The 27705-nt window shown below is 49.5% G+C and overlaps 1 protein-coding gene across 1 annotated transcript in view; it reads left to right on the top strand.

The window, feature by feature from the left end:
* The first annotated feature begins 683 nt into the window (after positions 1-683).
* LOC138351217 (uncharacterized) overlaps positions 684-27705 on the top strand; it is a 263113-nt gene continuing 236091 nt past the window's right edge. Inside the window, exon 1 of the mRNA XM_069302861.1 lies at positions 684-1594. Within this exon, the coding sequence (XP_069158962.1) occupies positions 684-1594 (911 nt within the window). The remainder of the gene's footprint in view (positions 1595-27705) is intronic.

Genomic DNA, 27705 nt, shown 5'->3' with positions numbered 1-27705 from the left:
GTTCGTATAAGTCAGAAGAAATTCCGTTTGTTTACATTAGTGAGAGCGGGTGTGTTGAGTGCGTGTGTGTTGAGTGCGTGTGTGTTGAGTGCGAGCAGCTGCAGGCAAGTGTGACCGCCTCACTGCTTGCGGGACACAGCTGCATGAGGTCAGTGAGCCACAGAACAGTGAGGAAAGTTCCTAGCTGTGAGGAGCAGGCGGCGTGTTGCCTCAGCCACGGTGACGTCACCGGCCGGCCACCCCCGCTAATATTAATGTCCGCTAAACCCGGCGGCGGCGGCGGCGGCGGGAGGCAGCGGAAGTGTGGCATTAGCCGCCACGGCCAAGTTAGCCCGGGCCTCACGGCGCTGAGATGCCATATTGTGATAACTCCAGTCCAACTTTTGTGAGGACGCTCGCCGCCCACTCCACCTCCCCCACGGAGGAAGTGCATTAAAACTCTTGCCTATTATGACAAGTGACCTGCTGCATGGGTGACAGCTTCTTCCACCCATATTAACCTACCCTGGCTTTGCGCCCTGAGTGGCCATTCCAGACCGACATCTAGAGCGCAACTCCATAGTCTCCTGAGCCTGATGGTTGCCTACTACTAGCCTGAGACGGTCGCCCACAGCTCGCCCACACCCACTACCACTTGCGTCTGACGGACCGTCGCCCGCTTCGTGGTAACTCCCAGCACCAAGATGAGCACTCAACATAGAGGCCTGACAACCAACACTTCCAAAGTGATATTGTACCGCCACGGACACATCCGGCGGGCGCTGGTGACCCGCCTGAGGTGCCTGGAGGTGGCACGGCAGCACAGAGACCGTGCCCGTGCCCACAGCGTCGTGCTGTTCCTGGCAGACGCCGCCCGCAGGAGGGAGGCGCGGGGGGCACGCCTGGCCCGGCTGTTCACCATGTTTAAGGTCAAGCCTGCAGAGAATGCGGTGGGCGTCGACGCCCTTCACCCGCCCACCCAACGCACACAGGAACAGCAGAAGCAGCAGCAGCAGCAGCAGCAGGAACCAACAGCCCAGGCCAACAGCAGCACTGAGTCAGAGATGTCTGTCGGGTCCTACCAGAGCAGCAGCTTGTCTCAGTGTCCAGCAGAGAGAGATGCACTCTGGGTATCAGATGCCCCGCGCCGCCAGCGTGCCCTCTCCGTCGATGTGCCATCCGAGGCACACCCTGGCACCCCGCGACGACGCTCAGCCCCGGAGGTAGTGGTGACGCACGTGCCGCTTCTCCACGACACCAACTACCCTGCAGAAGGAGCTGATCAACCGGACTCTAATGACCCGCAAGGTGCAGAAGACTCCAGCGATCCCTCGCCAACACATGCCACCAACCTGCCCGCTCGTCTCTCCTCGCCACCCAAGGATGAAATGCCCTCCACTCACGGCCGGCTGAGCCCAACAGCGGTGCCCATGCCCAGTGGCTCCCCACTTAAGATGCCCACACGGCGGGGTAGCAATGCCCGGCCCGCCTCCAGGATGTCTCGCCTCTCCCGCTCCTCCCTCGCCCGACGCAGGAGCGGTTCCTCGCCAGCACCCACGCACCAGCAGGAGTCTATAGCATTCACGGAGATCAGCGCCCCCCTCGAGGACGCAAGGTCAGTTTCATGACTCAAAGTTAGTGTCAAGGATTCAAGGTAAGTGTCGCGGACGCAAGGTCAGTTTCATGACTCAAAGTTAGTGTCAAGGACTCAAGGTAAGTGTCAATGATGCAAGATAAGTGTTCGAGGACGCAGAGTAAGTGTCGGTGGCCATGGTTCGAGGCGCCGATATTACAAATGATTGAGATGCTATTTTCATGTTTATTGTCGTTAGCAATTGATATGAGTCGCACGCTTCCCAAGGGAGGCCTGAAGTCCCAGTAGGGTACCAGCGGTGTCTCTCTGAAGGGAAACCCTCTTTATTGTGGGTGTTTCTAGCCTACTTGGTATATTAAACTGTAGGCTTACGCTTCGTTGGTCAAACATAAATTTACGATTTTATTTATATAGACTAGCTGTATCCAGCCACAGCAATCTTTCCCTGTTTCCCAGTCCTCCCCCATCCCCTAGTTCTTCCAACCATTCCTCACTCCCCCATCCCCTTGTCCTTCCCACCATCTCCCCCTCCCCTGTCCCTCTTTCCTCCTCACCATCCCCCCCTCCAGTGTCCCCTCATCCTCCTAACCATTCCCCATTCCACCTTCCCCTTGTCCTCCCCACCATCCCCCATTCCCATATCCCCTTGTCCTCTTCATCATTCTCCATTCCCCTATCCCCTCGTCCCCAACCCCTCCTGGTCCCTTCATCCTCCCCACAATTACCCCTCCCCTTACTCTCGTCCTCCCCACCATCCCCCACTCTCGTCCCCTCGTCCTCCCCACCATTCCCCACTCCCACGTCTGATGCATTCCCAAATGATCTGATGTTCCCATCAGAAAATTGGGAACATCAAACGATCTGATGTTCCCATCACAGAAATATAAGATAAACAGTTAAAAAAAAACAAATGAAAACAATGAAAAAAAAAAAAAAAAAAAACTCTCCTTCCAAAATGAACGGTATGGTAAACAATACAGCTCCATTGCAACGCAATGTCACACAAAATAATTAAATCAAAATGAAAATAAATCGAAATCTATGAAAACTCAATTTATCAATGCAATCGGAAACATTGAAATGGAATTGTAACATATTTAGTATAACGTGTGTTGCTATTATGTCCAACAGATGGCACTGTTTAAAAAAAAAATATTTTTCTACCCATCACAGACGTGACATCTATATAGTACGTATATAAAAACACGCTCGTATGCGAATAGAACGTTGTGTCAAAATTTCAAAGCAATCGGTGAAGAACTTTCGGAGATTAGCGATTTTGAACAAACGAACATTAATATTTTTATTTATATAGATTATTATTATATGGAGTTAAAGGATTTATTTCCTACCTTTAAGTGCATTCGTACTCATATATATGTGTAAAAATCCAAAGTTCATATTCATAAACATTAATATTATTATTATAAGTGCCATTCACTTCAGCTGGTCGACGACTCCAACATTACCTTGGCTAATTTGTCAGGGGCCCGACGGCTGATTGTACAGCGCTGGGGTTTCGTAGTCCTAGGGGTCCGGGCATCGATCCCCGGCGATGGCGGAAACAAATAGTCAAGTAGTATACAATGATGAGCATATTTATTGCAATCCTCCAAGCTCGCTACGTGCTTTTCTCTCCTTCAACAGTGCTGGGAAAACACCAAAAAAACCTCATGTTTGAGGTTGTTAAGTCGCAGTTTGATGCCAGGTGGAGTCCTGGGAGAGAAGCAGTGAACCCCGTCTACATGTACCCAGATAAGACACCTCAAGTTCTCCAGGACATGATAGACTACAGGAACAGGACGAGTGTGGCCACAAGATGTGTAGCCACATGCATCAATTACGATTTCCTGACTTTGCTATGATTTTGGACTTTGCTAGGATTTTGGAACAAAGACTCATTCCCATTGACTATGTTTAAACTAGGCCGCAGGAGCTCAGCATGAACTTCCACGATGCTGCCCAGGATAAGAAGACCCTCTGAGATCACTTTCATGATCCAACCCGTCCTTGGGGTCGACCTCTGGATGTAATGGACTTGCGTCAAGAACGGGTTGCATAAAAAGGGGGTTTGGCAGGCGCATGGAATCACTTTTGGGTCTTCGCTTGGAGAACAGGCTGCATGATCAACGAGAAATGTTGGTCAGTGAGTCGAAGAGAAAGACTCTGTCAACAACGGAATATTGTAGTTTGAAAGACATCGGAGACGAAACTAACTGTAATGACTGATGAGAACTGGAGAGAAGCCGGGTTAACGGTACGGGAGGACATGGAACAAGTCTTGTAGGGACACTTAGACACTAAACTGTCTTGACAGAGAAATCAGTGAAAGATTCGCTCGGGGGCTTGACACTGACGCCAAGTTAGGGTTCCTTCGCGAGTTCGAGGCTCCGAGCCTTTGCTGCCCTTCCGGCTCTTACGGCTCCGAGCTCTTTCGACTCCGAGCTCTTGCGGCTCCGAGCTCTTGCGGCTCCAAGCTCTAGCGGCTCTTGTGGCTCCGAGCTCTTGTGGCTCCGAGCTCTTGCGGCTATGAGCTCTTGCGGCTCCGACATCTTGAGGCTCTTGCGGCTCCTCTGCTCACAATAACCATCTAAAGAAGAAGTGCGAAAAATTGGCTGAACTTAGTTGTGCTTGTGGCGGTTGAGCTCTGGCTCTTTGGGCCCGCCTCTCTACTGTCAATCAACCATCTGATTTTCTTTCACACACACACACACACACACACACACATACACAAGTTTGTCCCAGTCCAAAAGGAAAACAGTGAAATGAAGATGAGAAACCCATGGTTTAATCAGAGATGTAGGCTAGCTAAGCAGCAAAGTAAAAGGGCATGGAGAAACTATAGGAATAACAGGACACTGGAGAGCAGAGAAAGATACCAGAATGCCAGGAATGAATATGTTAGGATGAGAAGAGAGGCAGAAAGACAATACGAAAATGACATCGCAAGCAAGGCAAAGACTCAGCCTAAATTGCTGCATAGCCACATCAGGAGAAAAACAACAGTAAAGGAACAGGTTATGAAATTAAGGTTAGGGGCAGAAGGATTCACTACAAACGACAAGGAAGTGTGTGAGGAACTGAATAAGAAATTCCAGGAGGTCTTCACCTTGGAGCAAGGAGAAATCCCAGAGATAAGAGAGGGAATAGCTAACCAGGAACCACTGGAAGAGTTTGAGATTACCAGCGGGGAAGTAAGGAAGTGTTTACTAGAATTGGATGTGACAAAGGCTATAGGTCCAGATGGAATCTCCCCTTGGATACTAAAGGAAGGAGCAGAAGAACTGTGCCTCCCGCTCTCCATGGTGTATAACAAATCACTGGCAACAGGGGAACTGCCAGAAATTTGGAAAGCAGCTAACGTAGTCCCGATATACAAGAAAGGGGATAGACAGGAGGCACTGAATTACAGACCAGTGTCCCTAACCTGCATACCATGCAAGTTGATGGAGAAGATTGTGCGAAGAAAGCTAGTGGAACATCTGGAGCGAAAGAACTTTGTAACACAGCATCAACATGGATTCAGGGATGGCAGGTCCTGCCTCACAGGGTTACTTGAATTCTATGACCAGGCAACAAAAATAAGGCAAGAAAGAGAAGGGTGGGCAGACTGCATATTTTTGGATTGTCAGAAAGCCTTTGACACAGTGCCACACAAGAGGTTAGTGAAAAAACTGGAGATGCAGGCTGGAGTGAAAGGGAAGGTACTCCGTTGGATACAGGAGTACCTAAGTAACAGGAGACAACGAGTCAGTGTGAGGGGTGAGGTCTCAGATTGGCGAGACGTTACGAGTGGAGTACCGCAGGGGTCAGTCCTTGGACCTATACTGTTTCTGATATATGTAAATGATCTTCCAGAGGGTATAGAATCGTTTCTCTCAATGTTTGCCGATGATGCAAAAATTATGAGGAGGATTGAAACTGAGGACGATAGTAGGAGGCTACAAGATGACCTAGACAGACTGAGTGAATGGTCCAACAAATGGCTGTTGAAGTTCAACCCGAGTAAATGCAAAGTAATGAAACTAGGTGGTGGAAATAGGAGGCCAAACACAGGATACAGAATAGGAGATGAAGTACTTAATGAAACGAACAGAGAGAAAGATCTAGGAGTTGATATCACACCAAACCTGTCTCCTGAAGCCCACATAAAAAGAATAACGTCTGCGGCATATGCGAGGCTGGCTAACATCAGAACAGCGTTCAGGAACCTGTGTAAGGAATCATTCAGAATCTTGTACACCACATATGTAAGACCAATCCTGGAGTATGCGGCCCCAGCATGGAGCCCGTACCTTGTCAAGCACAAGACGAAGCTGGAAAAAGTCCAAAGGTATGCCACTAGACTAGTCCCAGAACTAAGAGGCATGAGTTACGAGGAAAGGCTGCGGGAAATGCACCTTACGACACTGGAAGACAGAAGAGTAAGGGGAGACATGATCACAACCTACAAAATCCTCAGAGGAATCGACCGGGTAAACAAAGATAAACTATTCAACACTGGTGGGACGCGAACAAGGGGACACAGGTGGAAACTGAGTACTCACATGAGCCACAGAGACGTTAGAAGGAACTTTTTTAGTGTCAGAGTAGTTAACGGATGGAATGCATTAGGCAGTGATGTGGTGGAGGCTGACTCCATACACAGTTTTAAATGTAGATATGATAGAGCCCAGTAGGCTCAGGAATCTGTACACCAGTTGATTGACAGTTGAGAGGCGGGACCAAAGAGCCAAAGCTCAACCCCCGCAAGCACAAATAGGTGAGTACAAATAGGTGAGTACACACACACACACACACACACACACACACACACACACACAGGAGGAGGAGAGAGCCGTGGCGGCAGAAGCAAGGAAGAGGCGCAGGGCGAGAGGGGAAAACCAAGAAGTCACAGCTCCCAACACAACACCCCCAGAGGCGAGGGGGGAACCCACAACCAGCTACCCAGTAACACCAGAAGGGAGGACAACCCCGCCTCCCTCCTCTGCATAGAAAACCCCCCTACCCCAAACCCTCCCTGCCCCCACTCAAATGTTCAGCCAAATCTCCCTCCTCCCACACCCAATCCCCACCCTTCTACCCCTCCCCTCCTCCCGAGTCCTCCCTCCCCCCGTTTCCTTCCCGTCCTCCCTCCCCTTTCACCCCATACCCTCCCTGTCCCTCCCCCTTCACTGGATCCCCCGCCCCTCATCCCAGTATCCTCTGAGACCCTGTTATCCACCTCACAGGTCCTCACACCCATGGAACAGCCTCCCCCACCAGCAGAACACTCACCAAGGAGGCGATTTGAGAAGGGACAGAAGAAAGTGAGCCTCAAAGCGATGTACACTAACATAGATGGAATTACAAATAAAGCAAATGAGCTTGGAGAACTGGTACTAGAGGAAAACCCAGACATAATAGCCCTCACAGAAACAAAGATCACGAAAACGATAACAAATGCAGTGTTCCCACAGGACTATTATGTTATGAGGAAAGAGAGGGAAGGAAGAGGTGGGGGTGGTGTAGCTCTGCTGGTAAGAAAAGGCTGGGATTTTGAGGAGATGGATATTCAGGGCTGTGAAGGGTTCAGTGACTACATAGCAGGTACTGTAACAAATGGAGGGAAAAAAATTATAGTCGCAGTCATATATAATCCACCACCAAATGACAGAAGACCTAGACAGGAATATGATAGAAACAACATGGCCACCATTAACATAATAGAAAGAGCAGCTTCTGTTGCTAGCAGGAATGGATCTGGACTACTAATTATGGGAGACTTCAACCATGGGAAGATAGATTGGAAGAACAGAGACCCGCATGGAGGACCAGAAACATGGAGAGCTAAGCTGCTGGACGTGGCAACAAGAAACTTTCTAAGCCAGCACACCAAAGAACCAACAAGAATGAGAGGAGAAGATGAACCAGCAATGCTTGATTTGATATTTACCCTAAATGAATGGGATATAAGGGAAGTTAAGATGGAAGCGCCCTTGGGAATGAGTGACCACAGTGTATTGAACTTTGAGTACCTGGTAGAACTAGGACTTATCTCCCCCCAAAAAGAACTAGGAATCAAAAGGCTGGCATACCGAAAGGGGAATTATGAACAGATGAGAAGTTTAATAAGTGAAATACCTTGGGACACAGACCTCAGAGACAAGTCTGTACAGGGTATGATGGACTATGTTACCCAAAAGTGTCAGGAGGCAGTAAACAGGTTCATCCCGGCCCAAAGGGAAAAATCCGAGAAGCAACAGAAGAATCCATGGTATAATAGGGCATGTATGGAAGCGAAGAAACTGAACAAAAAGGCGTGGAGGAACTTCCGGAATAACAGAACACCAGAAAGCAGAGAGAGATACCAGAGAACCAGGAATGAGTACGTCAGGGTGAGAAGAGAAGCAGAGAAAAATTTTGAAAATGATATAGCAAACAAAGCCAAGACCGAACCAAAGCTACTCCACAGTCACATCAGAAGGAAAACAACAGTGAAAGAACAGGTATTGAAACTTAGAACAGGCGAGGACAGGTATACAGAGAATGACAGAGAGGTGTGTGAGGAACTCAACAAGAGGTTCCAGGAGGTCTTCATAATAGAACAGGGTGAGGTCACTGTGCTAGGAGAAAGGGAGGTAAACCAGGCGGCCGTGGAGGAGTTCGAAATTACGAGAGAGGAGGTCAAGAGACACCTGCTGGATCTGGATGTTAGAAAGGCTGTTGGTCCAGATGGGATCTCACCATGGGTACTGAAAGAGTGTGCAGAGGCACTTTGCTTGCCACTCTCCATAGTGTATAGTAAGTCACTAGAGACGGGAGACCTACCAGAAATATGGAAGACGGCGAATGTGGTCCCAATATACAAAAAGGGCGACAGACAAGAGGCACTGAACTACAGGCCAGTGTCCTTGACTTGTATACCATGCAAGGTGATGGAGAAGATCGTAAGAAAAAACCTGGTAACACATCTGGAGAGAAGGGACTTCGTGACAAATCGCCAACATGGATTCAGGGAGGGTAAATCTTGCCTTACAGGCTTGATAGAATTCTACGATCAGGTGACACAGATTAAGCAAGAAAGAGAGGGCTGGGCGGACTGCATTTTCTTGGATTGTCGGAAAGCCTTTGACACAGTACCGCATAAGAGGCTGGTACATAAGCTGGAGAGACAGGCAGGTGTAGCTGGTAAGGTGCTCCAGTGGATAAGGGAGTATCTAAGCAATAGGAAGCAGAGAGTTACGGTGAGGGGTGAGACCTCCGATTGGCGTGAAGTCACCAGTGGAGTCCCACAGGGCTCTGTACTCGGTCCTATCTTGTTTCTGATATATGTAAATGATCTCCCGGAGGGTATCGATTCATTTCTCTCAATGTTTGCGGACGATGCTAAAATTATGAGAAGGATTAAAACAGAAGAGGACTGTTTGAGGCTTCAAGAAGACCTAGACAAGCTGAAGGAATGGTCGAACAAATGGTTGTTAGAGTTTAACCCAACCAAATGTAATGTAATGAAGATAGGTGTAGGGAGCAGGAGGCCAGATACAAGGTATCATCTGGGAGAGGAAATTCTTCAGGAGTCAGAGAAGGAAAAAGACTTGGGGTTTGATATCACGCCAGACCTGTCTCCTGCAGCACATATCAAGCGGATAACATCAGCGGCATATGCCAGGCTGGCCAACATACGAACGGCATTCAGAAACTTGTGTAAAGAATCATTCAGAACTTTGTATACCACATATGTCAGGCCAATACTGGAGTATGCAGCCCCAGCATGGAGTCCATATCTAGTCAAGGATAAGACTAAACTGGAAAAGGTTCAAAGGTTTGCCACCAGACTAGTACCCGAGCTGAGGGGTATGAGCTACGAGGAGAGACTACGGGAATTAAACCTCACTTCGCTGGAAGACAGAAGAGTTAGGGGGGACATGATCACCACATTCAAGATTCTGAAGGGGATTGATAGGGCAGATAAAGACAGTCTATTTAACACAAGGGGAACACGCACAAGGGGACACAGGTGGAAACTGAGTGCCCAAATGAGCCACAGAGATATTAGAAAGAACTTTTTTAGTGTCAGAGTGGTTGACAAATGGAATGCATTAGGGGGTGATGTGGTGGAGGCTGACTTCATACACAGTTTCAAGTGTAGATATGACAGAGCCCGATAGGCTCAGGAATCTGTACACCTGTTGATTGACGGTTGAGAGGCGGGACCAAAGAGCCAGAGCTCAACCCCCGCAAACACAACTAGGTGAGTACAACTAGGTGAGTACACACACACACACACACACACACACACACACACACACACACACACACACACTGTCTCTCTCGCAGGTACCTATTGTCTGCTAGGTGAACAGGGGCATCCAGGGTGAAAGAAACTCTGTCCATTTGTTTGCGCCTCAGGCGAATATCGAAACCTGACCCATAGGACTACGAAACCCGAGCGCTGTCTACTCAGCCGTCAGGCCCCCACCACAGCACCCGTCAGCTGTGGCAGGAACATGAAGACGTTACTCTCCAGTGAGGCCACGTTGAAAATATGAAGACGTAAAGAGTTTCCCAAATTTACTGCGCAGTGGGGACATGTGCGAGTCTTCCCTGATCTTCACATTACTATTCAGATAATGCTAACCATCACAGTTTCCATCACCGGCTGTGAGAGATCATTCAGCAAGTTCAAAACTAATTCTTTCGTATTTGAGAGTCTCCCTGGGGTCCAGACAGACTCTGAGAGTCTCCCTGGGGTCCAGACAGACTCTTGAGAGCCTCCCTGGGGTCCAGACAGACTCTGAGAGACTCCCTGGGGTCCAGGCAGACTCTGAGAGTCTCCCTGGGGTCCAGACAGACTCTGAGAGACTCCCTGGGGTCCAGGCAGACTCTGAGAGTCTCCCTGGGGTCCAGACAGACTCTGAGAGTCTCCCTGGGGTCCAGACAGACTCTTGAGAGCCTCCCTGGGGTCCAGACAGACTCTGAGAGACTCCCTGGGGTCCAGGCAGACTCTGAGAGTCTCCCTGGGGTCCAGACAGACTCTGAGAGTCTCCCTGGGGTCCAGACAGACTCTTGAGAGCCTCCCTGGGGTCCAGACAGACTCTGAGAGACTCCCTGGGGTCCAGGCAGACTCTGAGAGTCTCCCTGGGGTCCAGACAGACTCTGAGAGTCTCCCTGGGGTCCAGACAGACTCTTGAGAGCCTCCCTGGGGTCCAGACAGACTCTGAGAGACTCCCTGGGGTCCAGGCAGACTCTGAGAGTCTCCCTGGGGTCCAGACAGACTCTGAGAGTCTCCCTGGGGTCCAGACAGACTCTTGAGAGCCTCCCTGGGGTCCAGACAGACTCTGAGAGACTCCCTGGGGTCCAGGCAGACTCTGAGAGTCTCCCTGGGGTCCAGACAGACTCTTGAGAGCCTCCCTGGGGTTGTAACTCCATAAATGGTTGTATTTAATATTTCACATACAAGGAGAGTCAGTCACAAAGGCACTACGGGCTCACCATAGCCCGTGCTACTTCGAACTTTTTGTTCCAGGTAGCGAGTCTTTAACAACAACAACAACAGCACTACACCAGAGAGGTTCCTTCAGCCCAGGCCAGCCATGCACTCCTCTCAACCATTGTACCCTCAGAGACTTTACTGACTTAACTTGTAAGGTAGACCTACATTGTGTTTTATATGTAAGTGATGTGTGATCTTCAGAGGCAGTCAGCTGTAGTTGCTCTCAGTTTCTTGTGTGACTCTGATTCTGAATTAATGTTGACATTTGAACGTCAAGTGTAATGGTTGAATAATGATACTTATAATGGTAAATATATAATTGATTGAATTATTTTTTAAATTGTCTTTAATTCTGATCTTGAGATCTTGGATTATCTTTGATATAGTGAACGCAAGAGTGAAGAACACTCAAGATTTACGTCATAAAATATTTTGACTTTATGATTGACATTCGTACAGTGGCTACTGGAGAACGTCTGATAATATTAGTGTGTAGACACGTTCCATTCCTTCTCTTATAATTTACTCCTGAATGGAAGGTGACAGCACTTTCTACTCCATCTCTTCCCGCCTTACTACCTCATTCCTTCAGCTCCCTCCTTCCTTCCCCCCTCTCATTCCCTCTCATTCTAAACTTCCCCTCTCTCCCGACTCCTCACCCCTCCCTTCCACCTCCCTCACTCTACGAGTTTTCTCTCTCTTTCTCCATTCTCGGAGACGTTACAATGGCGGCAGCGGCGGTGTTCAACAATGTTGAATTCAGATTGTGCTAATTAGCCTTGTTCAGTCCCCCGCGTCCTTACCACTCAGGTCCTATAAGGCCGGGACTTGGTCGTCAGGTGTTTAATATTCGCGATTTGGCAAGTTTTCATGTTGGAAGATAGTGATTCTCAGGGGATAGTCATCACAACTTGTGTAGTGAGATTGGTGGTAGTGGGTAATGTTGTGGAGGTCAGCTGAGTGACGGGTATGGTGGAGTGACGGGTATGGTGGAGTGACGGGTGTGGTGGAGTGACAGGTATGATGGAGTGACAAGTATGGTGGCGTAACGGGTGTGGTGGAGTGACGGGTGTAGTGGAGTAACAGGTGTGGTGGAGTGATGGGTGTGGTGGAGTGACGGGTGTGGTGGAGTGACGGGTGTGGTGGAGTGATGGGTGTGGTGGAGTGACGGGTGTGGTGGAGTGATGGGTGTGGTGGAGTGACAGGTGTGGTGGAGTAACAGGTGTGGTGAAGTGACAGGAGTAGTGGAGTAACAGGTATGATGGAGTGACAAGTATGGTGGCGTAACGGGTGTGGTGGAGTGACAGGTGTGGTGGAGTAACAGGTGTGGTGGAGTGATGGGTGTGGTGGAGTGACGGGTGTGGTGGAGTGACGGGTGTGGTGGAGTGACAGGTATGATGGAGTGACAAGTATGGTGGCGTAACGGGTGTGGTGGAGTGACGGGTGTAGTGGAGTAACAGGTGTGGTGGAGTGATGGGTGTGGTGGAGTGATGGGTGTAGTGGAGTGACAGGTGTGGTGGAGTGATGGGTGTGGTGGAGTGACAGGTGTGGTGGAGTGACAGGTATGATGGAGTGACAAGTATGGTGGCGTAACGGGTGTGGTGGAGTGACGGGTGTAGTGGAGTAACAGGTGTGGTGGAGTGATGGGTGTGGTGGAGTGACGGGTGTGGTGGAGTGACGGGTGTGGTGGAGTGATGGGTGTGGTGGAGTGACGGGTGTGGTGGAGTAACAGGTGTGGTGGAGTGATGGGTGTGGTGGAGTGACGGGTGTGGTGGAGTGACGGGTGTGGTGGAGTGACGGGTGTGGTGGAGTGACAGGTGTGGTGGAGTGACAGGTGTGGTGGAGTGATGGGTGTGGTGGAGTGACGGGTGTGGTGGAGTGACAGGTGTGGTGGAGTGACAGGTGTGGTGGAGTGACGGGTGTGGTGGAGTGACGGGTGTGGTGGAGTGACGGGTGTGGTGGAGTGACAGGTGTGGTGGAGTGACGGGTGTGGTGGAGTGACGGGTGTGGTGGAGTAACGGGTGTGGTGGAGTAACAGGTGTGGTGGAGTGACAGGTGTGGTGGAGTGACGGGTGTGGTGGAGTGACAGGTGTGGTGGAGTGATGGGTGTGGTGGAGTGACGGGTGTGGTGGAGTGACAGGTGTGGTGGAGTGATGGGTGTGGTGGAGTGACGGGTGTGGTGGAGTGACAGGTGTGGTGGAGTGATGGGTGTGGTGGAGTGACGGGTTATCTTGAGGTTATCTTGAGATGATTTCGGGGCTTTAGTGTCCCCGCGGCCCGGTCCTCGACCAGGCCTCCACCCCCAGGAACCAGCCCGTGACAGCTGACTAACACCCAGGTACCTATTTTACTGCTAGGTAACAGGGGCATAGGGTGAAAGAAACTCTGCCCATTGTTTCTCGCCGGCGCCCTGGATCGAACCCGGGACCACAGGATCACAAGTCCAGCGTGCTGTCCGCTCGGCCGACCGGCTCCCAGTGATGGGTGTGGTGGAGTGACGGGTGTGGTGGAGTGATGGGTGTGGTGGAGTAACAGGTGTGGTGAAGTGACAGGAGTAGTGGAGTAACAGGTGTGGTGGAGTGACAGGTGGAGTTGAGTGACAGGTATGATGGAGTGACAAGTATGGTGGCGTGACGGGTGGGGTGGAGTGACAGGTGTGGTTGAGTGACAGGTGTGGTGGAGTGACAGGTGTGGTGGAGTGATGGGTGTGGTGGAGTGACGGGTGTGGTGGAGTAACAGGTGTGGTGAAGTGACAGGAGTACTGGAGTAACAGGTGTGGTGAAGTGACAGGAGTAGTGGAGTAACAGGTGTGGTGGAGTGATGGGTGTGGTGGAGTGACGGGTGTGGTGGAGTAACAGGTGTGGTGGAGTGATGGGTGTGGTGGAGTGACGGGTGTGGTGGAGTGACAGGTGTGGTGGAGTAACAGGTGTGGTGGAGTGATGGGTGTGGTGGAGTGACGGGTGTGGTGGAGTGACAGGTGTGGTGGAGTGACGGGTGGGGTGGAGTGACAGGTGTGGTGGAGTGACGGGTATGGTGGAGTGACAGGTGTGGTGGAGTGACGGGTGTGGTGGAGTGACAGGTGTGGTGGAGTAACAGGTGTGGTGGAGTGATGGGTGTGGTGGAGTGACGGGTGTGGTGGAGTGACAGGTGTGGTGGAGTGACGGGTGGGGTGGAGTGACAGGTGTGGTGGAGTGACGGGTATGGTGGAGTGACAGGTGTGGTGGAGTGACGGGTGTGGTGGAGTGACAGGTGTAGTGGAGTGACAGGTGGAGTTGAGTGACAGGTATGATGGAGTGACAGGTGTGGTGGAGTGAGAGGTGGGGTGGAGTGACAGGTGTGGTGGAGTGACGGGTGTGGTGGAGTGACAGGTGTGGTGGAGTGACAAGTGTGGTGGAGTGACAGGTGTGGTGGAGTGACGGGTATGGTGGAGTGACAGGTATGGTGGAGTGACGGGTGTGGTGGAGTGACGGGTGTGGTGGAGTGACAGGTGTGGTGGAGTAACGGGTGTGGTGGAGTAACAGGTGTGGTGGAGTGACAGGTGTGGTGGAGTGACGGGTGTGGTGGAGTGACAGGTGTGGTGGAGTGATGGGTGTGGTGGAGTGACGGGTGTGGTGGAGTGATGGGTGTGGTGGAGTAACAGGTGTGGTAAAGTGACATGTGTGGTGGAGTGACGGGTGTGGTGGAGTGACAGGTGTGGTGGAGTGATGGGTGTGGTGGAGTGACAGGTGTGGTGGAGTGATGGGTGTGGTGGAGTGACGGGTGTGGTGGAGTAACAGGTGTGGTGGAGTGACAGGTGTGGTGGAGTGACAGGAGTAGTGGAGTAACAGGTGTGGTGGAGTGACAGGTGGAGTTGAGTGACAGGTATGATGGAGTGACAAGTATGGTGGCGTGACGGGTGGGGTGGAGTGACAGGTGTGGTTGAGTGACAGGTGTGGTGGAGTGACAGGTGTGGTGGAGTGACAGGTATGGTGGAGTGACGGGTGTGGTGGAGTGACAGGTGTGGTGGAGTGACAGGTGTGGTGGAGTGACAAGTGTGGTGGAGTGACGGGTGTGGTGGAGTGACAGGTGTGGTTGAGTGACAGGTGTGGTGGAGTGAGAGGTGGGGTGGAGTGACAGGTGTGGTGGAGTGACGGGTATGGTGGAGTGACAGGTGTGGTTGAGTGACATTTGTGGTTGAGTGACAGGTGTGGTGGAGTGACAGGTGTGGTGGAGTGACAGGTGTGGTGGAGTAACAGGTATGGTGGAGTGACAGGTATGGTGAAGTGACAGGTGTGGTGGAGTGACAGGTGTGGTGGAGTGACAGGTGTGGTGGAGTGACATGTGTGGTGGAGTGACAGGTGTGGTGGAGTAACAGGTATGGTGGAGTGACAGATGTGGTGGGGTGACAGGTGTGGTGGAGTAACAGGTATGGTGGAGTGACAGGTGTGGTGGAGTGACAGGTGTGGTGGAGTGACGGGTATGGGGGAGTGACAGGTATGGTGAAGTGACAGGTGTGGTGGAGTGACAGGTGTGGTGGAGTAACAGGTATGGTGGAGTGACAGGTATGGGGGAGTGACGGGTGTGGTGGAGTGACAGGTGTGGTGAAGTGATGGGTGTGGTGGAGTGACAGGTGTGGTGGAGTGACAGGTATAATGGAGTGACAAGTGTGGTCGAGTGACAGGTGTGGTGGAGTGACAGGTGTGGTGGAGTGACAGGTGTGGTGGAGTGACAGGTGTGGTGATGGCAGGTATGGGAGAGTGACGGGTATGGTGGAGTGACAGGTGTGGTGGAGTGACAGGTGTGGTGGAGTGACAGGTGTGGTGGAGTGACAGGTATAATGGAGTGATAAGTGTAGTCGAGTGACAGGTGTGGTGGAGTGACAGGTGTGGTGGAGTGACAGGTGTGGTGATGGCAAGTATAAGGAGGCTTAGCCGGGGGTCCAAGAGCTAGAGCTCAACGGTTATTAAGCAATAGATTGTGTTCATGTTATAAGGGAACTGTTCATGTTATAAGAGGACTGTTCATGTTATAAGGGAACTGTTCATGTTATAAGAGGACTGTTCATGTTATAAGGGAACTGTTCATGTTACAAGGGAACTGTTCATGTTATAATGGGACTGTTCATGTTATAAGAGGACTGTTCATGTTATAAGAGGACTGTTCATGTTATAAGAGGACTGTTCATGTTATAAGGGGAACTGTTCATGTTATAATGGGACTGTTCATGTTATAAGAGGACTGTTCATGTTATAAGAGGACTGTTCATGTTATAAGAGGACTGTTCATGTTATAAGGGAACTGTTCATGTTACAAGGGAACTGTTCATGTTATAAGGGGAACTGTTCATGTTATAAGAGAACTGTTCATGTTATAAGGGAACTGTTCATGTTATAAGGGAACTGTTCATGTTATAAGGGAACTGTTCATGTTATAAGGGAACTGTTCATGTTATAAGGGGAACTGTTCATGTTATAAGGGAACTGTTCATGTTATAAGGGGACTGTTCATGTTATAAGGGGAACTGTTCATGTTATAAGGGGACTGTTCATGTTATAAGATGAACTGTTCATGTTATAAGGGGACTGTTCATGTTATCGCATTTACTGCATTCAGACGCAATAACCTGAGTTGTTCTGGTCTGGTACAGCACGCTAGTTGGCTAGGGACGCCTAGGGACCAGTGTGTCAGTAGCCTTAACCTCTAGGGACACCTAGTGACCAGTGTGTCAGTAGCCCTAACCTCTAGACACGCCTTGGGTCCAGTGTGTCAGTAGCCTTAACCTCTAGGGATGCCTAGGGACCAGTGTGTCAGTAGCCTTAACCTTTAGGTACGCTTAGGGACCAGTGTGTCAGTAGCCTTAACCTATAGGGACGCCTAGGGGCCTGTTTGTCAGGAGCCCTATCCTCTAGGGACGCCTCGGAAATATTGTGTCAGTAGCTTTAACTTCTAGGGACTCGTAGGAAGCATTGTGTCTTTAGCCTTAGCCTCTTGGGACGCCTAGGGACCACTGTGTCAGTAAACATAAACTCTAGGGACGCATAGGTACCAGTGTGTTAGTAGCCCTAACCTCTAGGGATGCATAGGGACCAGTATGTCAATAGCCTTAACCTCTAGGGAAGCCTAGGGACCATTGTGTCAGTAGCCTTAACCTCTATGGAAGCCTAGGGACCAGTGTATCAGTAGCCTTAACCTCTAGGGACTCCTAGGGACTATTGTGTTAGTAGCCTAAACCTCTAGGGACGCCTAGGGACCAATGTGACAGTAGCCTTAACCACTAGGAATGCCTAGGGACTGTTGTGTCAGTAGCCTTAACCTCTAGGGACGCCTAGGGACCAATGTGTCAGCAGCTTAAACCTCTAGAGACGACTAGGGAGTATTGTGTCAGTAGCCATAATGTCTAGGGACTACTAGGGACTATTGTGTCAGTGGCCTAAACGACTTGGAAAACCTTGGGACTTCTCTGTCAGTAGTCTTAACCTCTAGGGACTACTATGGACTACTGTGTCAGTTGCCTTAACCTCTGGGGACGCCTAGGGACTATTGTGTTTGTAGCCTTAACCTCTAGGGACGCTTAGGGACCTGTGTGTCAGTAGGCTTAACCTCTAGAAATGCCTAGGTACTATTGTGTAAGTAGTCTTTGCCTCTAGGGACTCCTAGGGACCAATGTGTCAATATCTTCAACCTCTAGGGACGACTAGGAACTATTGTGTCAGTAGCCTTTTCTCTAGGGACGCCTAGGGACCAGTGTGTCAGTTGCTTTAACCTCTAGGAATGCCTTGGGACTATTGTGTAAGTAGTCTTTGCCTCTAGGGACTCCTAGGGACCAAAGTGTCAGTAGCTTCATCCTCTAGGGACGACTAGGGACTATTGTGTCAGTAGCCTTAACCTCTTATGACGCCTAGGGACTACTGTGAACGTAGCGTTAACCTCTAGGGTTGCCTAGGGACTACTGTGTCCATAGCCTTAATCTCTAGGGACGCCTATGAACCAGAGTGACACTATTCATAACCTCTAGGGACGCCTATGAACCAGAGTGTCACTATTCATAACCTCTAGGGACGCCCAGGGACCAGTGTGTCAGTAGCCTCAACCTCTAGAGACGCCAAGGGACTATTGTGTCAGTAGCCTTAACCTCTTGGAACGCCTAGGGACCAATGTGTCAGTAGCCTTAACCTCTAGGAACGACTAGGAACTATAGTGTCAGTAGCCTAACCTCTAGAAACGCCTAGGGACGAATGTCAGTAGCCCTAACCTCTAGGGACGCCTAGGGACAAATATGTCAGTAGCCTTAACCTCTAGGGACGCCTAGGGACTATTGTTTCAGTAGCCTTAACGTCTAGGGACGCCTAGGGACCAGTGTGTTCGTAGTCGTAACCTCTAGGGATGCCTAAAGACCAGTGTGTCAGTAATTTTAACCTCTAGGGACGCCTTGGGTCCAGTGTGTCAGTAGCCTTAACCTCTAGGGACGCCTAGGGAATATTGTGTCAGTTACCTTACCATCTAGGGACGCTTAGGCACCAGTGTGTCAGCAGCCTTATCCTCGAGGGAGGCCTAGGGACCTGTGTGTCGGTAGCTATAACCTCTAGGGACACCTAGGGACCAGTGTGTAAGTAGCATTATCTCTAGAGTCGCCTAGGGACTATTGTGTCAGTAGTCTTAACCTGTAGGGACGCCTAGGGACCAGAGTGTCAGTAGCCTTAACCTCTAAGGACGCCTAGGGACAATTGTGTCAGTAGCCTTAACCTCTAGGGACGCCTAGGGACCAGTATGTCAGTAGGCCTAACCTCTAGGGACGCCTAGGGACTATTGTGTCAGTAGCCCTAACCTCTAGGGATGCTTAGGAAACAGTGTGTCAGTAGCCTTAACCTCTAAGGACGCCTAGGGATCAGTGTGTCAATAACCCTAACGTCTAGGGACGCCTAGGGACCTGTGTGTCAGTAGCTTTAACCTCTAGGGACGCGTAGGGACCAGAGTGTCAGTTGAATTATCCACAAGTGACGCCTAGGGACTACTGTGTCAGTAGCCTTAACCTCTGGGGAAGTTTAGGGACCAGTGTGTCAGTAGCCGTAACCTCTAGGGACGCCTAGGGACCAATGTGGTAGTAGCCTTAAGACTACTGACACTCTGTTCCCTAAGCAACCCTAGAGTTAAAGGCTACTGACACAGTAGTCCCTAGGCGTCCCTAGAGGTTAAGGCTAATCACACAATTGTCCTTAGGCGTCCCTAGAGGTTACAGCTACTGACACACTCGTCCTTAGGCGTCCCTAGATGTTAAGGCTACTGACACTCTGGTCCCTAGGCGTCCCTAGAGGGTAAGGTAACTGACACAATATTCCCTAGGCGTCCCTAGAGGTTAAGGTTACTGACACACTGGACCCTTGGCGTCAATAGAGGTTAAAACTACTGACATACTGGTCCCTAGGCGTCCCTAGAGGTTATGTCTACTGACAAAGTGGTCCCTAGGCATCCCTAGAGGTTAAGGCTACAGACACACTGGTCTCTAGGCGTCTCTAGAGGTTAAGGTAACCGACACAATATTCCCTAGGCGTCCCAAGAGGTTAAGGCAAGTGACACAATGGTCCCTACGAGTCCCTAGAGGTTAAAGCTCCTGATAATATTTTTTAGGCGTCCCAAGAGGTTAAGGCTCCTGACACACAGGTCACTAGGCGTCCCTAAAAGTTAAATACTACTGACACAATAGTCCCTAGGCGTGCCTAAAGGCTACTGACACACAAGTCCCTAGGCGTCACTAGAGGTTAGGGCTACTGACACACTGGTCCCTAGGCGTCCCTAGAGGTTAAGGCTACTTACACACTGGTCCCTAGTTGTCCCATGAGGTTACGGCTACTGACACACTGGTCCCTAGACGTCCCAGAAGGGTAAGGTAACTGACACAATATTCCCTAGGCGTCCCTAGAGGTTAAGGCTACTGACACATTGGTCTCTATAAGTCCCTAAAGGTTAAAGCTACCGACACAATATTCCCTAGGCGTCCCTAGAGGTTAAGGCTACTGACACATTGGACCCAAGGCGTTCCTAGAGATTAAAGCTACTGACACACTAGTCCCTAGGCGTCCCTAGAGGAAAAAGCTACTGACACACCGGTCCCTAAGCGTCCCTAGTGGTTTATGCTACTGACACAATAGTCCATAGGCGTCCCTAGGGGATAAGGCTACTGACACACTGGTCCCTAGGCGTCCCTAGAGGTTAAGGCTACTGACATACTGGACCCAAGACGTCCATAGAGGTTAAATCCACTGACACAATAGTCCATAGTAGTCCCTAGAGATTAAGGCTACTGACACATTGGTCCCTAGGCGTCCCTAGAGGTTAAGGCTACTGACACAATAGTCCCTAGGTGTTCCTAGAGGTTAAGGCTACAAACACGTTGGTCCCTAAGTGTCCCTAGAGGTTTAGGCTACTGACACAATAGTCCATAGGCGTCCCTAGAGGATAAGGCTACTGAAACACTGGTCCCTAATCGTCCCAAGAGGTTACGGCTCCTGACACACAGGTCCCTAGGCTTTCCTAGAGGTTAAGGCTACTGACACAATAGTCCTTAAACGTTCCAAGAGGTTAAGGCTACTGATACACTGGTCCCTAAGCGTCCCTACAGGTTAAGGCTTCTGACACACTGGTCCCTAAGCGTCCCTAAAGGCTAAGGCTACTGACGCATTGGTCCCTAGGCATCCCTAGAGGTTATGGCTACTGACGCACTGGTCCCTAAGCGTCCCTAGACGTTAAGGCTACTGTAACAATAGTCCCTAGGCGACCCTAGAGGTTAAGGCTACTGACACACTAGTCCCTAGGTGTCCCTAGAGGTTAGGGCCACTTACACAATAGTCCCTAGGCGTTCCTAGAGGTTAAGGCTACTGACACAATAGTCCCTTGGCGTCCCTAGAGGTTAAGGCTACTGACGCATTAGTCCCTAGGCGTCCCTAGAAGTTAAGACTACTAACACAATAGTCCACAGGCATCCTTAGTGGATAAGGCTGCTGACACAGTAGTCCCTTGGCGTCCCTAAATGTTAAGGCTACTGACACAATAGTCCCTAGGCGTTAAAAGAGGTTTAGGCAACTTATACACTGGTCGCTAGGCGTCCATAGAGAACGAGGCTAATGAAACATTGGTCCCTAGGCGTCCCTAGAGGATAAGGCTACTGACACAATAGTCTCTAGGCGTCCCTAGAGGTTACAGCTACTGACAAAATAATCCCTAGGTGTCCCTAGAGGTTACGGCTTCTGACACAATAGTCCCTATGAGTCCCTCGAGGTTAAAGCTGCTGACAAACTGGTCCCTAGGCGTCCCTAGAGGTTACGGCTACTGACACACTGGTCCTTTGGCGTCCCTAGAGGCTAAGGCTACTGACACACTGGTCTATAGGAGTCTCTAGAGGTTAAAGAAACTGACACAATATTCCCTAGGCGTCCCAAATGGTTAATTTCGGAAAATCCGACACCATTTAATAAAATTACATGCAATTGCAGATAATTTTGCTGCATTGTATACACAAGTAAACCCATAGAAAATATAGCTTGTAGTGGAATTTTCCGTCAATAGAAAACGGGATATCATTGCCACATACTATTATAATTCACCAGCTGTTGTGTTGGGAATTATTCTTTAATACATTAGTCTTTGGACTTTTACCATCATAAAACATCACATATAAATTAACTTAATTATCAGTATGAAAGTAAAGTAATGTGACCCTTCTATCAGTTACTGATATCTGGACAAAGTAGGCCAGGCGTCAGGAAGGAGTGGTCAGCCATTGTTGTTAAGACCTGAGAGTTGTGGGGCAAATTCGGCTCCTACAAATTCTCTTGGACGAAGTGTTATGGAAACCAAAGGTCTTCCATCATCAACACGATGTCATCAATCACAAGGGAAGTGTTTTTCCGAAACCTGTTTATCTAATCATTTTTGGCCATTAATGTTAGGTAGATATTGGGCGAACCGGTGAGAACACAAATGATCGACTCAAAAAAGGTAATTAAGCCTTGGTCCTTATCTGAATCATTATAGAGTGTTTTCTCTGATATAGCTGTCATATATTAGGATTCTGGCTTTACAGCGAGCGCCCTTTGACAGGAACAAGAAGAGGAAGCAATCTTGGTATATCAGTTACTGGGTGATGGAAGCTAGCCTCACACGAGGATAATTTGGTGTCTACATATTAGCTATACCTGGTGGACTAAGCCTGCTGTATAATAAGATAAGGAACCTCCTCAATGTATACTAATATATGTAGTTTAATACTGTAGTTTTATTGGCTGCATATATATATATAAATTAAATATAAACCCCCCTAATGTGTATGGATCGATTTGTGAGATTATTGCAGAAATACAGTCCACTTAACATCATACCAATTGCTATCGAAATAAATAAATTAACGTAAATGTAAATTCTATATAAATTCATATAAATTAAATATATAAATCTCAGAGGTCGGTTCCCACAGTTAAGGCTACTGACACACTGGACCCAAGGCGTCCCTAGAGGTTAATGCAACTGACACACTGGTCCCTAGGCGTCCCTAGAGGTTAAAGCAACTGACACAATGGTCCCTAGGCGTCCCTAGAGGTCAAGGCTACTGACACAATAATCCCTAGGCGTCCCTAAAGGTTAAAGCAACTGACACACTGGACCCTAGGTGTCCCTAGAGGTTAAAGCAACTGACACAATGGTCCCTAGGCGTCCCTAGAGGTTAAAGCAACTGACTCAATGGTCCCTAGGCGTCCCTAGAAGTTAAAACTACTGACACACTGGTCCCTAGGCGCCCCTAGAGGTTAAGGCTTCTGACACAATAGTCCCTAGGCGTCCCTAGAATTTAAGACTACTGGCATACTGGTCCCTAGAGGTTAGGGCTACTGACACTGGTCCCTAGGCGTCTCTAGAGGTTATGTCTACTGACACAGTGGTCCCTAGGCGTCCCTAGAGGTTAAGGCTACTGACACAATAGTCTCTAGGCGTCCCTAGAGGTTAAGGCTAATGACACACTGGTCCCTAGGCGTACCTAGATGTTAAGTCTACTGACACATTGGTCCCTAGGCGTCCCTAGAGGTTATGTCTACTGACACAGTGGTCCCTAGGCGTCCCTAGAGGTTAGTACGACTGACACACTTTCTCTAGGAGTCCCTAGAGGTTAATGCTACTAACACACTGGTCCCAAGGCGTCCCTAGAGGTCAAGGCTACCGACACAATAATCCCTAGGCGTCCCTAAAGGTTAAAGCCACTGACTTATTGGTTCCTAGGCGCCTCAAGAGGTTAAGGCTACTTACACAATAGTCCCTAGGCGTTCCTAGAGGTTAAGGCTACTGACACTCTGGTCCCTAGGCGTCCCTATAGGTGAAGGCTACTTGTACAATAGTCCCTAGGCGACCCTAGAGGTTAAGGCTACTTACACACTAGTCCCAAGGCGTTCAAAGAGGTTAAGGCTACTGACAAACTGGACCCAAGGCGTCCCTAGAGGATAAAGCTAATGACACTTTGGTCCCTAGGCGTCCCTAGAGGTTAAACCTACTTACACACTTATCCCTAGGTGTCCCTAGAGGTTACGGCTACAGACACACTGATCCCTAGGCGTCCCTAGACGTTAAGGCTACTGACACACAGGTCACTAGGCATCGCTAGAGGTTAAAGCTACTGACACAATAGTCCTTAGACGTTCCAAGAGGTTAAGGCTACTGACACACTGGCCCCTAGGCGTCCCTAAAAGTTAAGGCTACTGACACACTGGTCGTTAGGCGTTCCTAAAGGTTAAGGCTACTTATACACTGGTCCCTAGGCGTCCCAAGAGGTTAAGGCTAATGACACAATAGTCTCTAAGCGTCCCTAGAGGTTAACCTCAAGGGACGCCCAGGGACTACTGTGTCAGTAACGTTAACCTCTAGTGACTCCAAGGGACCAGTGTGTCAGTAGCTTTATTGTTTAGGGACGCCTAGAGACCAGTGTGACAGTAGCCAAATCCATCTAGGGACGCCTAGGGACCTGCGTGTCTATAGCTTTAACCTCTAGGAATGCCTAGGGACTATTGTGTCAGTAGACATAACCTCTAGGGACACCTAGGGACCAGTGTCAGTAGCCCTAACCTCTAGGGACGCCTAGGGACAATTGTGTCAGTAGCCTTAACCTCTAGGGACGCTTAGGAACCGGTGTGTCAGTAGCCGTAACCTCTAGGGATGCCTAGGGACCAAAGTGTCATTAGCTTTATCCTCTAGGGACGCCTTGGGTCCAGTTTGTCAGTAGCCTTAACCTCAAGGGACGCATAGGGAATATTTTGTCTGTAGCCTTAACTTTTAGGGACGCCTAGGGACCAGTGTGTCAGTAGTCTTAACCTTTAGGGACTTCTATAGACTATTGTGTCTGTGGCCGTATCCTCTAGGGACGCCTAGGGTCTAGTGTCAGTAGCCTTAACCTCTAGGGACGCTTAGGGACCAGTGTCTGTAGACATAACCTCTAGGGACGCCTAGGGACCAGTGTCAGTAGCAGTAACTTCTAGGGACGCCTAGGGACCAGTATGTCAGTAGCCATAACCTCTAGGGACGCCCAGGGACCAGTGTGTCAGTAGTTTTAACCTCTAGCGACGCCTAGGGAATATTGTGTCTAACTTAAACCTCTAGGGACTCCTATGGACCAGTGTGTCAGTAGCCTTAACCTCTAGGGACGCCTAGGGAATATTGTGTCAGTTACCTTACCCTCTAGGGACGCCTAAGGACTAGTGTATCAATAGCTTTAACCTTTAGGGACGCCTAGAGACTATTGTGTCAGTAGCTATAACCTCTAGGAACGCCCAGGGACTATTGTGTCAGTAGCCTTAACCTCTAATGACGCCTAGGGGCTAGTGTGTCAGTAGCTTTAACCCCTAGGGATGCCTTGGGTCCAGTGTGTCTGTAGGCTTTACCTGTTGGAACGCCTAGGGAATATTGTGTCAGTAGCTTTAACCTCTAGGGACTCGTAGGGACCATTCAATCAGCAGCCTTAACATCTAGAGACGCCTAGACCCCAATGTGTCAATAGCCTTAACCTCTAGGGACGCGTAGAGACTATAGTGTCAGTAGCCTTAACATTTAGGGACGCCTAGGGACTATTTTGTCAGTAGCCTTAACTTATAGGGACGCCTAGGGACCAGTGTGTCAGTAGCCTTAATCTCTAGGGACGCCTAGGGACTATTGCGTCAGTAGCCTTAACCTCTAGGGACGCTTAGGGACCAGTGTGTCTGTAGCCTTAACCTCTAGGAACGCCTAGGGACCAGTGTGTCCGTAGCCTTAACCTCTAGGGACGCCTAAGGAATATTGTGTCAGTAGCTTTAACCATAAGGGACTTATAGAGACCAATGTGTCCGTAGCCATAACCTCTAGGGACTCCTAGAGACCAGTGTGTAAGTAGCCGTAACCTTTAGGGTCGACTAGGGACAATTGTGTAAGTAGCCTTATCCTGTAAGGACGCCTAGGGACCAGAGTGTCATTAGCCTTAACCTCTAGGAACGCCTAGGGACTAGTGTGTAAGTAGCCTTAACCTTTAGGGTCGACTAGGGACAATTGTGTAAGTAGCTTTAACCTGTAAGGACGCCTAGGGACCAGAGTGTCAGTAGCCGTAACCTCTAGGGACGCCTAGGGACTACTGTGTCAGTAGCCTTAACCTCTAGGGACGCCTAGGGACTACTGTGTCAGTAGCCTTAACCTCTAGGGTTACCTAGGGACCAGAGTGTCAGTAGTCCTAACCTCTAGGGACGCCTAGGGACTATTGTGACAGTATTCGTAAGCTCTAGGGACGCCCAGGGACTACTGTGTCAGTAGCCTTAACCTCTACGGTTGCCAAAGAACTATTGTGTCAGTAGTCTTAACGTCTAGGGGACGCCTAGGGACCAGAGTGTCAGTAGCCTTAACCTCTAGGGACGATCAGGGACTACATTGTCAGCAGCCTTAACCTCTAGGGGACGCCTAGGGACTATTGTGTCAGCAGCCTTAACCTCTAGGGTTGCCTAGGGACCAGAGTGTCAATAGTTTTAACCTCAGGAGACTCCAAGAGACCAGTGTCTCAGTAGCTTTAATCTCTAGGGGTCGCCTAGGGACTAGTGTGTCAGTAGCCAAACCCCTCTAGGGACGCCTAAGGACCTGTGTGTCTATAGGTTTAACTTCTAGGGACGCCTAGGGACTATTGTGTCAGTACCTGTAACCTCTAGGGACGCATTCTGACCAGTGAGTCAGTATCCTTAACCTCTAGGGACGCCTAGGGACTAGTTTGTCAGTAGCTTTAACCTCTAGAGACTCAAAGGGACTATTGTATCACTACCTGTAACCTCTAGGGACGCATTCTGACCATTGAGTGAGAAGCCTTAACCTCTAGCAACGCCTAGGGACCTGTTTGTCAGGAGGCTCAACCTCTTGGGACGCCTAGGGACCAATGAGACAGTAACTTTAACATCTAGGGACGCCTAGGGATTATCGTGTCTGTAGCTTTACCCTCTAGGGACGCCTTGAGACCAGTGTAAGTAGCCTTAACCTCTAGGGATGCCTAGGGACTAGTGTGTAAACAACTATATCCTCTAGGGACGCCAAAGAACCTGTGTGCTTATAGCTTTAACTTCTAGGGACGCCTAAGGACTATTGTGTCAGTAGCCTTAACTTTTAGGGACGTCTAGGGACCAGTGTGTCAGTAGCCTTAACCTCTTGGAACGTCTAAAGACTATTGTGTCAGTAGCTTTAACCTCAAGGGACGCCTAGGAACCTGTGTGTCAGGAGCCTTACCCTCTAGGGACGCCTAGGAAATATTGTGTCAGTAGCTTTAACCTCTAGGGACTCGTAGGGACCATTTACTCAGCAGCCTTAACCTCTTGGGACGCCTAGAGACCAATGTATCAGTAGCTTCAACCTCTAGGGACGCCTAGGGATTATTGTGTCAGTAGCCTAAACGACTAGGGACGCCTTGGGACTACTCTGAAAGTAGCCTTAACCTCTAGGGACTACTATAGACTATTGTTTCAGTGGTTTTAACCTTTAGGGACGCCTAGGGACTATTGTGTCAGTAGTCTTAACTTTTAGGGACGCCTAGGGACCAGTGTGTCAGTAGCCTTAACCTCTTGGAACGTGTAAGGACTATTGTGTCAGTAGCTTTAACCTCTTGGGACGCCTAGGGACCACTCTGTCAGTAGACATAACCTCTAGGGACGCCTAGGGACCAGTGTCAGTAGCGGTAACATCTAGGGACGCTTAGGAGTAGTAGGGTTGACACGCCACAGACGAATTTTTTTTTTGGGGGGGAAATTCGTCTGTAGCGTGTCAGGGTTTTCAGGTGAATTTATAAATTCGTTTGTAGCGTGTCGGGGTTTTCAGGTAAATTTTGTGTCACAGATTTTAGAAGTATGGAATTCTTATGAGAAAAATAATTTCCGAGACATAGAAGTTTGTTAAGGCCTTATGGGAGAAATTCAAATAACGTGTGTAGCACTTTAGGGCTTCCAGGAGAACTCTACGGACATATTTTACATGTTTTCAACTTACAAAATCGTCTATGTAAGCCTTAGTTATTCATATAAATTTAGAAAATCACCTGTGTAAGTCATGGTTTTCAGGGTTTCGTACATCACACCCCCCTCCCTCCCCCCTTACCTCGCAATCTCTCGCGTCACCTTTATTTACTTTGCGCCCAGCCAGCCAGTCGGCTCTTAAT

The sequence above is a fragment of the Procambarus clarkii genome, chromosome 48 (genome assembly GCF_040958095.1).
Source record: "Procambarus clarkii isolate CNS0578487 chromosome 48, FALCON_Pclarkii_2.0, whole genome shotgun sequence".
Lineage (NCBI taxonomy): Eukaryota > Metazoa > Arthropoda > Malacostraca > Decapoda > Cambaridae > Procambarus > Procambarus clarkii.
The sequence above is the reverse complement of the archived record's forward strand: the minus strand, read 5'-3'. Positions and strand labels throughout refer to the sequence as shown.